At 36.3% G+C, this 14069-nt stretch overlaps 2 protein-coding genes across 4 annotated transcripts in view; one reads left to right on the forward strand and one right to left on the reverse strand.

Moving 5' to 3' along the window:
- Positions 1-762: 762 nt before the first annotated feature.
- On the reverse strand, positions 763-4156 carry minpp1b (multiple inositol-polyphosphate phosphatase 1b). Of its 3 annotated transcripts, none has more exons than XM_016461306.1 (6): positions 4055-4156; positions 3332-3952; positions 2443-2637; positions 2232-2329; positions 1777-1907; positions 763-1649 (listed from the first exon to the last, which is right to left on the reverse strand). In XM_016461306.1, exons 2-6 carry the CDS (start codon positions 3900-3902, stop codon positions 1271-1273), a joined length of 1374 nt encoding a protein of 457 aa, XP_016316792.1. In that variant the 5' UTR covers positions 3903-3952; positions 4055-4156; the 3' UTR covers positions 763-1270. The 3 variants fall into 3 exon arrangements, with proteins under 3 accessions (XP_016316792.1, XP_016316791.1, XP_016316793.1); XM_016461305.1 differs by having other exon boundaries at positions 3332-3856; positions 3959-4156; XM_016461307.1 differs by lacking the exon at positions 4055-4156 and having other exon boundaries at positions 3332-3700; positions 3778-3834.
- An 8887-nt stretch (positions 4157-13043) lies between these two features.
- cyth3a (cytohesin 3a) overlaps positions 13044-14069 on the forward strand; it is a 16147-nt gene continuing 15121 nt past the window's right edge. The window contains exons 1-2 of the mRNA XM_016461410.1: positions 13044-13092; positions 13240-13332. Of these exons, the coding sequence (XP_016316896.1) occupies positions 13308-13332 (25 nt within the window). The 5' untranslated portion in view covers positions 13044-13092; positions 13240-13307. The remainder of the gene's footprint in view (positions 13093-13239; positions 13333-14069) is intronic.

A 14069-nucleotide genomic window follows, 5' to 3' on the forward strand; every position in this document is an offset into this window, starting at 1 on the left:
AGTATGTGGAAAATGTGTTTTTTGAACCTTAAACCGCATAAACACATTGCATTACACCAAATACACAAAATAATGTTTTTAGCAACATCATATGACCCCTTTAAACGATCCAGGTTTGGAAATCTCATGTTTTGCTATTGAGGATCAGGTAATCCATTATACCATCCATCTTTAACATTATATCACTCAGATCCATATACAAATATTTCCAGATTATCAAATGCGGATTACCAGTACTCTAAATGGAACTCCATATCACAATGAAGGCTACTAGCTATAAAAGATAAATCACAGTTAGAATAGTCAATGTTGGGTCACTTTGTGTTTTGATTTGAAGAGACAGAAAATTGCACACTTAATGAATACAAACATCCGCATCCATTTTCAATTTCTTTTAAACAGTCAAGCCTCTCATCTGATCCACAACAAATAAATAAAAGTAAACAAAAATACATGCAATAAAATGTTTGGTTCATCTCTTATGATTGTGTCATCGTAATTAATATAAAGTAACTAATGACATTTAAAATTAAATATATTATTTTTGTTTGATATTAACAGCCGTTTGAGTGATAATGTGGACAATATATATATATATATATATATTTACTTTTATGAACTGAAAAGCTTTATAGATAGCCTACTCTTATTTTATGTGCTTTACCACCGTAACAGTTAAACAAAGCAAGTGCAAAATATAAATGTTTGAATAAACATTTATTTTATTACATTTGGTTCCTGAAAAAAAATATCAAAAAATACTGGATCAAAGGGATCCCAATCTTACTAAAAAAAAAATGTTACAACACATACCAAGGTTTGATCCAGATTAAAACTATGATTTCAGATTTCTTTTTTTTTTTTTCTTATGAACAACCCATTTTCAAGATTGGATCTGATCCCATGTGGTCTTTGACTTTTATAAAACCCCACCAAGTGAACTACCCACTAGAAAATGCAGTTATTATTAAAATAAAATATAAAAACTTCAAGTTTTCTGTTAAATTGCTTTCATTACAAAATTACAAATGATTTGGCACTGTATAACCATAATTCTCTTTGGCAAATAAAACAAGAACAAACATAAATAATTCTTAAAGCACAAATTTCACCCCCCTCTGGCAATGTAGTAACCATTAAAATAAATAAAGCAACATATTAAACCTTCAACCACAACATGAAGAAAAAAGTACAATCAAAAATACAACATAAAGATGCAGTCATTGCAAGTGCACAGTAATTCATCCTTGTAAGCCACTATTTAATAAACTCAAAGTTCAGTGTTCCTGAGGTTTGACTGAGGCACATTACATTCCTTATTAAACTCACAGCCATTAAGGAGCTTTGAGTAATGCTTTCTGACCGTTTCATACAGTGGAGCCGAATGGTTCATGTTGGGAAAGGTCATTAACTTCTCATTGAGAAACAACTGTATTCTGAGTCCATCACTGCATTCGTACAGGACAAAGACTAAGTTTGCAGCATAAGGTACAATCTGACTGGAGCGGAATGTGCGGTTGTGCTGCAATGAAAAATTCTCTGCAGTTAAAGGTTTTTCATCCTTATAGAAGGACATCAGAGAGAGCAGAGGCAGCAGGGTTTCACCATGTCCAACCTGGATGGTGGCAGTCTTTTTTACCTCTCCAAATCTGTTAGATTACAGGAGATAGTAAAAACACAAATGAACACAAACATCAATATGTTCTACGGAGTATTTTAAGTGGACAAATACGCCACAAATGGGATGGGAACCAGTCCACATCTCAATCTCCTAACCTGTAGTCATTAGCAGCCTTTTCAAGACGCTTGAAAATATCATGAAAGAGAGGGCAGCTGGATTTACGGTTGACGTCATGTCCATATCCCCTCTTCCAGTACTGTTTCAGGTCATTTTTGTACTCCAGGACCTAACAAGAGGCCAAAAACATGTTACTGGATAAGAGAACATACATTTGGTTGCCAAGTTTAATGCGGTTGAGAAACTCAGGCGAACTCTATGCTCAATAAATCTATTTTATGAGCTCAAATCTAATCTTAAATTCAGAGTATTCAGAGTATATACATTTTGTGTGTGTAGGTGTCATCAATGCAATAGCAAAGATGTAATAAATGCTGAATAAAAACAGTTCTATGTAATGGAGCTGACATATCCAATTATTATTTGAATCTTAATACCATTCATTAGATCCACTGAAAATGGAAGTGTTGAATTTCCAACCAGACATACGTACTTGAGCGTCAGACTCATCCAGCAGATCACACCAAGGGGAGTTCTCTGATTTGATGGCAAACTCATAGGAACACAAAAAGAAAGATGCCTCTGCCATATCTAGCAACAAATTTTAAATCAAGATTAGGATTATTTTAATTGACACATTTACATTTAACAACTACAACTGAACAGTCAGACAAATTGTCCACTAATATAAAAAGCTAAATTACCTGGGGTGAATTGACTGTATGGAATCTGAAGGCGACTGGATATTTTCCTCCGTACTGCATCCATTTCTGCTGAAGATTTAAAGCGTTCTACCTCCTTCAAAGCTGTTTTGTTTTTCTCAACACTTTCAACAAATCTCTCGCAATGGTCAAAGAATCTCATGAGTGAATCATCCACATAGTGTTTGTAATCCATATCTATAAAATAAAAAGTGTGGTTACTTGAACAACAGTTACCAAGGGCCATTACTTCAACTATAAAGCTTACTGGATTACAGGTAAACCTGGTGCAGAGTTGTTTAAACAGTCTATAAAGATAGTAATAGGCACTTTATGGCAGATGTACCAAGGAAATTTCTCATGGTGTTTCAGTGTCTTTATACGCTAGCCCTAAAAGTGCTGTAGTCAACTGAGAATTCAGCAATCTGCCTTTGTTTACTACCAAGGTGGGGCTAAAAAATATTTGACTCCATTGAATCTATAAAAAAAAAATAAGTCTACAACTTTAATTTAAATCTGAAAATAAACAGAAAGTTGTGGTGTTATTTAAATGTAAAGAAAAATATGCACTATGAAGTAAACATTAATAAGAAATATTTAGGATTTTGCTGGAAATCTTCTGGAGTTATTGGTCATTAAGCAAGTTAACTCGTGTTGATCTAAACCTGTATGAAACATAGAGGATATTTTGAGAAATGTTCCAATGATTTTCTGTCCAACAGAAGTCAGTGGTCACCAAAACTGTTTGGCTACTAATTTAACATTTTCTGAAGTCATACAGGTCACGAATGAGGGTGAGAAATTATTTTTATTTTCTGGGTGAACTATCTCTTAAGTTAAAATGTTTAAGAGACCAACAAAACATCTATTAAGTAAGGGACACTAAGCCTACCCTGAACATCCCAGAGTCGGTGAAGACCCTCTTGAAAAGCTTTGACACTATCAACACAGCGATGCTTGGAGCTGGTGATGAACTCAATGCGGTTGGCACGGAGATGATCCTCAGAAATCAAAGTGGGGAACGACTGTGCCAGTCTCATAGCCAAATGCCTGTGGTCATCGCGCCCTTTCTCCACCAGTCTGCCGTCCATGTCTTCAGTGTACCACATCTTCCATGTCTTAATGTCATTTAGCCATGAGGCTGAACCCGACGCGTGAGACACGACCAGATCAAACAATCGCGCGATCTTTTTCACATTTTTGGTGGTTGGATAGCGCGTCCCGTGACGGATAACAGACACCATATGAATGGCACGGCAATCTGGAGAGGGGGGAGCTACCAGTGATTTGTTTACAAACAAAATGTCATCTAATAGATGTGGGTTCACTTCCTCGTACCTGCCTTTTGTCCCAAAGTGATGCGCTATCGCCGGTATTGGCCTGGCAAGTTTAGATAATGACAAACCAACCATAATGCCCAAAGAAGTGATAAGAAAGTTCGCGAGGAAGTAAGTTGTTTTCATTTCTGGATGTACGATACCTGTTTCACCTAAAATACCCGTAGCTTGGTCACCTGTACTCAAAGAAGTGATAAGAAAGTTCGCGAGGAAGTAAGTTGTTTTCATTTCTGGATGTGCGATACCTGTTTCACCTAAAATACCCGTAGCTTGGTCACCTGTACGTTCATTCAATCAGGATTGCCAGGTCTGTGTAACAAAACCAGTCCAATTGCTACTCAAAAAAAGGGCTAACCACGGCCAAAACTAGCACTATCACGTTCCGGGGGGAAACCGCGGACTTGGCAACACTGCATTAAATGCCTAAGTGAAGCCAGCCTCAAAATCGAGATACAAAACCTTCCGGGTTAAAACACAGCTATAATATCAAAGAACTTACCGATTGTTGTAATGATCTCTCAGTGATTACTGCTTTACATGGTTTACACACACACACACACACACACACATATATATATATATATATATTTGAAATATATTTGAAAAGTTAATTATGTTCACAGCCAACATGTTTTTCTATGTATGCGTTAGACGGACGTGCCTTTTTGTCTATTTAGCTCTGCGGCTTTGCAGTTAGTGCGCATGCGTCTCGTGTTTTTCAAAGCAAAACGCGTTCTGTGTGAATTGGCCCCTAAAGCCTTGTTTTGTGCAGTTTTGTTTTGAATAAACAAAGTAAAATATACACAAAACACTATTACAAATTGAGTAAAAGGGTTGGGAGTTACTGGATTTATAGCTATACGCTGTTATAGATGTTTATGACTGAATGTTGGCTTGCAATCATTGTTTAATTTATTGTTTCATACAAATTAAAGCGATTTGTTTGATAATTTTTTCTTACAATAACTTGGTCAACAGGTGGAAGCCTGATAACGCATGTTGTTAGGTCATTCACAATCAGCAGAATCCCAGCCCATGAATTAGAAATATTTTTAAAAAATATTTTTTCTCAATTTCGACTTTACATCCCGCAATTCTGACTTTTTTCCCTCAGAATTGTGATATACAAACTCGCAATTCTGACTTTTTTTCCCAGAATTGAGACATAAACTCGCTATAAAGTCAGAATTGTGAAATATAAACTCGCATTTCTGAGAAAAAAAGTCAGAATTGCGAGATGTAAACTCGCAATTGCGAGAAAAAAAGTAAGAATTGTGAGATTTATTTTTTATTCAGTGGTGGAAACGGGCTTCCATAGTATAAAGTCCAAGACAACTGGATTAAAAAAAACTGCTTGTGTGCCTAAATTTGTTGGCTATGTTTATTTGTTAAAAACAAATAACACAATCACCTTTTTATTTTTTATTCAGTGGTGGAAACGGGCTTCCATAGTATAAAGTCCAAGACAACTGGATTAAAAAAAACTGCTTGTGTGCCTAAATTTGTTGGCTATGTTTATTTGTTAAAAACATAAATTAAAAGAAAGAAAGAAAACAGTGATTTGTTAGTCACTGTAAATGAACTACAATATTTATGGTTGTTGATATTGTACAACATTAAAATAAAAGCAAAATGAATGGAATAATATCTGATAATGCTTTGACACATCATAAGTGGTGAATCCTAACTCGTACAGTATATTCAGCAGTTTCAGGTCTCTAGGTGTCTGTGTGCTTGTCTCCCCAAGTGTGTTTGTTTTTGTCTTTCAGAGTCCACTTTGCTGGCCGGATTCCCAGGGAACAGGTAGCATTTTCTGTCTATTGAAGTTGTATTTCTCTTACTCTTGTCTTCTACATTATCTCTGCTCTAATCCGAGTTAGTCCGGTGTGTTTGCTCCTCTTGGTCTTGATTTCTGCATGTTCTCTGGATTACATCTTTTTGATTCAGTTCTCAGTTTGATTGCCTGGTCCATTCACTCTTCTGATGCTGACGACTCCTCTGCTCTTTGGTTTACCCTCTTGGATTAGCCCACTCTATATCTGCCATCTCTCTGTGCCATTTCTCCTTGGTGCCTGCTGTACTGTCCCTTTCCTTTGTTTCCAAGTGAGCTACCTTGTTTTTGTTTTCTGTCTTCTAAGATTGATTTGAATTTTTGATGTGTTTAAAAAGAAAGTCCTGCTTTGCCATCAGTCTGCTCCTGAATCCTTTGTCGCTCTGACAGCATTGCAATCATGGAAGAAATATATGGAGAAGTTTTAAATCTCTTCACTAAAATGTATACAGTATGTACCCTGTACAGTACAACAAGACAGAATGGCAGAATTTGAGGTAATATGTCAGAGTCAAAGGTTAGTGACAAAGTCAGCATTTTGTGCCAGAAGTACTTTGAATTTGGTAAATATCCAATATAAATTAAGAAGGTTAATTTATGGTTGCAGATGTTTTGGTGAAGACCAAGTAGGAGTACACACTGCTGTTTGAGGAATTCCACAGCACTCCAATTGTGGGATATTTAAAACCTGGAACGCATTGTGTGCCAGGCATTACTGGCCAGGGATGACTATCATGGACATTGAGAAATGGGAAATAATTACATATTCTATTGCACATGTAATTAAGCTTTTACCAATCATACAGTGTTTTTGCAACTGTTGCGTTCCACTGTATTGTTGAAAAGTATGGTAAATTGTAGGAGGAATCGAGCGAGGAATGGAATAGATATGTGGTTGCTGCAGCCAGGAAGCCACACTGCCATCCCCTAGATACCTGCTCCATTTTTCCCTGAGGTTCATGACAAGATCTAGCAGTCTTTGTGCTCCCTTAATGATAACATAAGAGATAGGCCTGCATGCCTACTGCATTTGAGGTCATACAATAGCAAAAAAGTAAACCCACCACAATTTTTTAAAAATAAATTGGGGAACATGAGAAGTTTATGAAAATCAATTCCAAAGTCAGGGAAAGACCCAATAAGTATTGAAAACTGGAGTCGCATGTCATGCGTTAACAAGGATGCTAAATTGTTAGTGATTATACAGTATTTGCTGAGAGGCTTTGTTTGGATATATTTATTGATGACTGCCAATTGGGATTTATGTGTAGCAAGTATATTGGAAACAATATTCATCTTGTAAGCAGTTCCTAACAGCCAATCTGTATAAAGTGTAATGTGTGTACTTTGGAAACAGGTTAGTATTTTTTTCCTTTGACAATGAAGAAGGTTTTTATATAATGAAAACTGATTAAAGATGTGGAGGATGAGCTTCCCTTCCTTACTAATTGCAGCAAATTTGAGGCCATTAGAAAGAGTTTATTGTTTATCGTTTATTGACATTTTCAACATCATTGCAAGTACTTAAGAGCACTAATGTAACATCAGACAGTCCATATTACAAATGTGATTTCTAAAATCCGTTCACATCAATATTCACTAAATTCACTTTTTCAGTGGTGACAAAATTTTATATCTTTTTGGAGAGAAGGCAGCACAGTCATCATCTGAATTAGAGAGAGTGACTGCTCGTTACGGAAACTCTTACACCATGTCTACACTGCATGTGTCCGTTGTTGCACATGACAACTTGCAGCAGTCTGCAATAAGGTGTCAAAGGTTCCAGATTCATTTGTCCTGTTGTCTAAAGTAGATTCAGAGTAAGTCAGAAATTTTTACTGCCTGTGACTGACTGTAATGGGTTATGTGCTTTTGAAGAGGCACTTACAGTACAACTTGTGTAGGCAAGGTGTTACTTCATTTTTTTGTAAATAAGTTTGTACTATTGTATGTATTTCTGTAGATTTACTAACATGATGCTAATCCACAGTACTTTAGAAATAAAGTGCATTGGAATATAATTTAGACAAAGTGTTTTATTTTGATCAAAGGTAAGATTTTACGTATTTGTAACTGTTAAATAACAATTATTATTTTATTTTTTTTACTTTGTTTTTTCTAACTGTACTCTTTTTTTAACTGTAGTATTCGCTGACTTTTGAGGTTTGTATTGAGGATTGTAAGCTGCAATGTTGCATTGCATGGGCACTTTCCAATTGAGAATGGGCAACAAATTTCTATCTGGATACTTTAGATTGGTCATAAACCCTGTGTCTCACCTGGTTGCCCATTGACGACAACATTGCTCAGCAAAATTGCTCAAATAGTTGCCCCATGTATCATCACCTTTACAGTGCATGTGTACAGCAGCTAGCCGATGAATATACATTGATTGCACAGTTGGGACTGAGGTGCATTATGAGATTGAATGAGTGCATTCAGTAATGTTCACCATGGGTGTCCCCTCAAATTGTGCCCATAAGGTTATAGGGGGCAATTTTGGACACAGCCTATAGTAATCCTGAAGACCTTCATTAGCTTGCTATGGTTAGAGTTGGAACTAAACTCTTTAGGAAAGTGGATCTCAAGGGCCAGACTTGCCCACCCCGACCAAAAGCTTTTGCTTGAAGAATACTCAAAACCAGCACTGCCCCGATACTAAACACTCTCTACATTAAAATGAACCTGATGCATTTATGTAGACTCACCAGTAGATGGAGTGAGAGACATGTCAATGTTGTCATGATACTTCTAAGGCCCAGACCCCTTATTTGACTCAAGTCATCAAAAACTGATTTGTCAAGTAATTTCTTTAAAGGGATAAATCTTCTTAATATAGAAAAGGCAACTTAGTGCAGTTTTAATGTGCGTGGTCACTGCTCATTTTTTTTATTGAAACATGAATGGACTTCAATTCACTTTAAATAGCCTAATGCTTTAAAAAATATTTTTTAATAATTGTTAACATTTTTGCTTTAATAGCAGCATGGATTCAGATGTTAAGACTGTATGACCGCTATTCTTAAATTGCTTCAAAGACAAAGAAAAATATATTTTTCAACACATAAACTTGCTTTATGTTTTGTTCATAGTGTGTACTGAGACATCCATAGCAAAGAGCTCCTCTTCCTTGTTGTCCACAACACAAACTGCCAAGACAAGAAGGAAAGCTGTCATGACAAGGAACTCATGAATGGAAGCTGGTTCTGTGGCTATGAGAGAAACATTTTGGCAGCCAAAAAACCTCTGGTGCAATGGTGACAAGAAATTGCCTTGACAGGAACCACTGGAGCAGAATTGGTAGGAAAAGAAGCTCTGGGACTGAAGAAAATGAGACGAGGCCTTTGGAAATGAGGCAGCATGACGTGGGCAACCAGGGTGCTCTGGAACCCAGTCGGCTGTCTTGAACCTCTAGGAAGCTCTGCTACAACGGTCGCCAACACCAGATTAATTATAATTAATAAATATATATTATAATAGAACTCTAAATATATATTTTCCTTATTCTCTCTCTGTTTGTAGCTCATTGAAAGTGATAATTTGCTTGACATGGTTGCTTTTCTTCCCACAGCCACATGTGGGCATTTTTTACATCTTTTGGTATCTGACAGGCTACATTACTACAGGAGAGTAGTAGAATTGCCTGAAAGCTGTTACAACTATAAAAGATAATGTTGTCTAGTGTGTTGGTATCTGACAACTGATTCTAAACGTAGTGCTTTTGAATGAAGTTTTCCAGACTGTCCCTTGTTTGTTTTTTATTTGTTTTTCAGTATGTCATGTTTTTGGCTATGACAATTTTGTTAATTACTATTGCTACGTGATCTAATATTAAAAACCAATTCATCATTGAGATAAAGATGATGAAGATGTCTCTTAATAGTCTTTCATCGACTGCTGCTTATCCACCACTTTAGTTTTAAGCTCTTCCTTACTCTTACATTGTGGAATACTATAAAGCTGAGTGCTACAGCTACAAAAATGCTTTTTTGCTGAGGGAGCAGAGAATTAAATGACATGTTTTTACAAACAAACTGAGCTACTTTTTTGAAAACACCACAGAAAATAGAACATGCTTGTAAAAAATGTTGTTTAGTGTAACTTTAGATGATCTGTGTCACTGTTGATATCATCCATGTTGATATCAAACTCTTGTGAGTTGAGCATATGGACTTTCAGCATTGTTTAAACGTACAGAAATTTAATGCAAAAGCATGTACACTACAAACCCAATGTGGTTGAAAACTGTCACGACAGCAGAATTTGGTCAGTGTAAACAAATCTCAAAATACATTTTACATCTCAAAATACAGGTGTAAATACTCTTTACACAAACAAGCAACCTAAAAGTATTAAAGCAGTTATGATTTAAAATAGTAATACTTTAGTGCATGGTATATACTACTGAAAGAGACTGCATTTATGTACCATTACAGAATATTTGAAGATACTTGATACTACCATAGGTACTACTTCCATAGCACGCAAGCTGGTAATAAACAGCAGAATGCAAAATCAAGTTTATAACAAAGGGAACAACATTCAATATGATGTGGATGTTAAAATTTAAACCAATGCTATCATGAAAAGCCATGAGACAGCATCTTACTAATTTGCATGTTGGCACCACTCACTGTATGTGGGGTCTTTATGTAAACATCTATGAAGGTTATGTCCATTGTCTATGCTATCAGCTTCTACCAGCAAACATGTGCAAGTGGCTTCCAGAGGATATGCAGTGACATTGTCTTGCTCTTAAACCTGCCAGTCTATAAAAGTTAAAAAGTGGGACAATTTTGCACTGTACGTGGGATTGTTCACAGGTGCAGGAGTTTTGGAGAGAGGAAAATTTACAGATACCATCTTAAAAACTTATTTTTAAGATGGTATCTGTACATTTTCCAATGAACCCAGAAATGTTTCTTTTGGGAATTTTTCCTGAGAATATTGTATAGCAGCACTCGGAAACTTTTTGAAATATGTATAATACAAGCAAAGTGTCTAATGGCATGGGAAGAAAGTAGAAAAACCACCCATTATACAGTGGATCAACAACATGTTTGTCAATGGAAAGGATTAAATATATTCTGAAAGGTAAAGTGACTTTATTTTAAAATATTTGGAAACCCTTTATATCCTTTATTTCATGTTCAGATTTTTGTAATATAATGAAGGAGGGAGAAAGATCAAAGAATCAAATTACTTTGATAAATACTTGATTCTTTTATCACCTTCAGCCACAATTTATTATTAAGCTGTCTGTCATTTATTCATTTACTGTTTTTACTAAATTACCCCTTGTTGTTTTATTTGTATCCCAGGTATGCATGGCTAGTATCCCCAAGTTCTCTTATTGAGTGGTGTTTTGAACTGACCTGTGCTTTGTTTCTTTCTTCCCTTTCTTTATGTTAATTGTTGTTTTTCTTTTAGTATTATTAATATGTAAAGAGATTTAACCCATTTTTTTCTGTATACCATACTGGCAAAATTGGTTAATTCTCAATAAACAAATTGTTAAAAAAAAAAAAGAAAAAAGTGGGACTTCTTTTGTTTTCATTCAATAGCGTTCATATAATGCTAAACATTTAGCAAATTGAGTATCTCTCTCTCTCTCTCTCTCTCTCGCTCTCTCTCTCTCTCTCTCTCTCTCTCTGTAATATACATATGAATGAATGGATGGATGGTCATTACTATTATCTGGTGGTGTGGTGCGTACATCTTATCAATGCAAAAATGTATTGCTTAAGTAAACTCTGTTTCATACTAATCTACAGATCCCAGGTTTCCACTCTATTGTAGACTGGCTAAAGAGGTTCTCTACAAACAACCTGTTGTCAGCTGTTTTGACAGAGATTGACATTAATTAGTCAATTCGGCATCAGAGCTGTATTATTGAATCAAATGCATCTTTGTTTGGTCTAAGAGTGAGCTGGGTGTTACAAGTGAAGTTCATGGGAGAGTTTTTTTGCCCTCGAAAAAAGGAAAAATGCAAACAACATTCTCTTCCTGAGCTTCAGCGGATATCTGTTTCCCACACAGGATGTCATTCCCACCCTGAAGCCCCTGTTTTCCCTGCACCTACTTCATAGTCTTTCCCTCACGCACAGGGCCTGGCTGTGTGCTGCGGTCACAGAACATTACATTCTGCTCTTTTGATTTCCTCATATCCAGTTATACCTTACATAACATCCTCAGATGGGATCACTTAAATATTTTAGATGTCAGTTTTAGAGACACAGAGACAAAACTCTCTCAGTTTCATAGGACTGAGGGAGTCTAAGTTTATTTGACTGAATGATGCCATCAGCAAAATACAAAACCTGTTTGCTGTGAAGTAATAATGGGGCATTTAAATCCATGCTAATGAAGTGAAACATCAGAGGATGTTTTTGTTTCAAAGGGACAATGACTTTCATGAGCTGTTGAATGGATTTTGCATGATTCTTTGGAAAGCCGCAAAACACATTGCACTCAAGATGGAATTCATGACACAAAAGGTTAGACATTTTGGCGGGATAATGGCCTCAGCTTACCTGGAAAATAGTCTGACTAATACTGGCTGACATGTGGTGTCCGGAAAAACAGGCAAGTTCCTGTACACTGTACAGTCTCTGTAGGAACCTGGGATTCTCCACCCTAATGCTGACATCATTCTTGCATATGAAGTTCAGGATATTGCATATTACCTCATTAGGCCTGTTAACAGGTCTCTTATATTCAGTAGAACTTATTATAAGAAATACAAAAGTGACGTGACATGTGGCCAAGTATGGTGACCCATACTCGGAATTAGTGCTCTGCATTTACCCATCCAAAGTGCACACACACAGCAGTGAACACACACAAACTGTGAACACACACCCGGAGCAGTGGGCAGCCATTTATGCTGCAGCGCCCGGGGAGCAGTTGGGGGTTCAGTGCCTTGCTCAAGGGCACCTCAGTCGTGGTATTGAAGGTGGGAGAGAGCGCTATACATTCACTCCCCCCACCGACAATCCCTGCCGGTACAAGACTCGAACCCACAACCTTTGGGTTATGAGTCCGACTCTCTAACCATTAGGCCACGACTTCCCCATATATACATCAATGAAGAAATAATGATACATGCTTTATGAATGATATTTTTTTTATAATCGTGTAATATTAATCAAATTAAATGACATTATCCATATTATATAATTACAAAGTAATCAAAACATGCTTTAATCTTTTTTCATGCTTTTCGTGCACCTAACAGCAATAGCCTACATTAGAAATAGGAAATTACAATGCATTCTGTCGGATTTTTATTTTAATATTTTCATTTTATTCTTATGGTCTTTGATTTATTTAGATTAGGCAAAGACCAGGATGCAATCACTTAGTATCAGCCATATATTCATAGATTATGGTGATGGGCGGAGCCTCTATTCGTTGGCTAAATGAAGCTGTTTCTTCTCACTAGTCGTTCTATGGATGAAGGCGAATGGGAGCTGGCGGAGAGCGGTCTGCATATTCATTTATTTCACCAGGATTTATGTTCATCTATGCAGCAATTTATGGATTATGCGAATGACATTTAGAACAGCCCCTGAACTGGGTTACGATGAGCTCAGTGTGTATCCTAATATGATTTAATTTTGTTTTTCACAGACCGGTGTTATATTATAAGGGTAGTAATCTAAGACTAGGACGTTATTTACATCAAATCCCTTCGCAGAATGAACATGGATGAAGATAACCGAGGTAAGGTTTCTGTTTTATTCGCAAGCACAAACAGCTGTCAGTCTCTGGTTTGTCTCAAAACCTACCTAGACGGCATTTTTGAGTGTTACAGGCGCGTGCAGTTGATTCGGAACACGCTTTGATGCCCAACACTAGATAGACAGCTCTCTCGGTTTCGTCACTGAAGGATATTTCATAAATCATCAGCACTGAACGGGGAGGAAAAGAAAAAAACTTTAATAGAACATTTTCCTACTTTTAATACTATTATCAGTGATTGGGTGAGAGTAATGACCAGTGTTGGGGGTAACGCATTACAAGTAACGCGAGTTACGTAATCAGATTACTTTTTTAAAATAACTAGTAAAGTAACGCATTACTTTTTAATTTACAACAGAATATCTGAGTTACTTTTTCAAATAAGTAACGCAAGTTACTTTTTTTTCCAATTTATTGATTGACAGCTCTCCTGTCCCCATGTTGAGAGAAATCTGTTCAAGATGTTACTGTAGTTCTAAAATAAATATGAATATGCATTAATTCATCTCACTCACAGAAAAAAAACAAACAGATTCAGTATTCCTCAAAATGAATAAAAATAATGCAACTCAGAATATGACGCAAACCTGCAATAATTAAATGTTAAACAACACAAATATCCTTTATGTATTTAATCCCATTCTATTAACCAATGTCTTTGCTTCTGACCTTCGATGATCCAGTTCAACCATACTAATAAGCAAAAATTACTCTAGACA

Source organism: Sinocyclocheilus anshuiensis, unplaced genomic scaffold, assembly GCF_001515605.1.
Source record: "Sinocyclocheilus anshuiensis isolate Anshui unplaced genomic scaffold, SAMN03320099.WGS_v1.1 scaffold220, whole genome shotgun sequence".
NCBI classification, from domain to species: Eukaryota; Metazoa; Chordata; class Actinopteri; order Cypriniformes; family Cyprinidae; genus Sinocyclocheilus; species Sinocyclocheilus anshuiensis.

Coding starts and splice junctions, on each gene's coding strand:
- minpp1b (XM_016461306.1), bottom strand. CDS start 3,902: ATGAAAACAACTTACTTCCTCGCGAACTTTCTTATCACTTCTTTGGGC. Junction 1,908..2,231: donor TGGATGAGTCTGACGCTCAA/GTACGTATGTCT, acceptor GCCTCTTGTTAG/GTCCTGGAGTACAAAAATGA. Junction 1,650..1,776: donor AAGGCTGCTAATGACTACAG/GTTAGGAGATTG, acceptor GTAATCTAACAG/ATTTGGAGAGGTAAAAAAGA.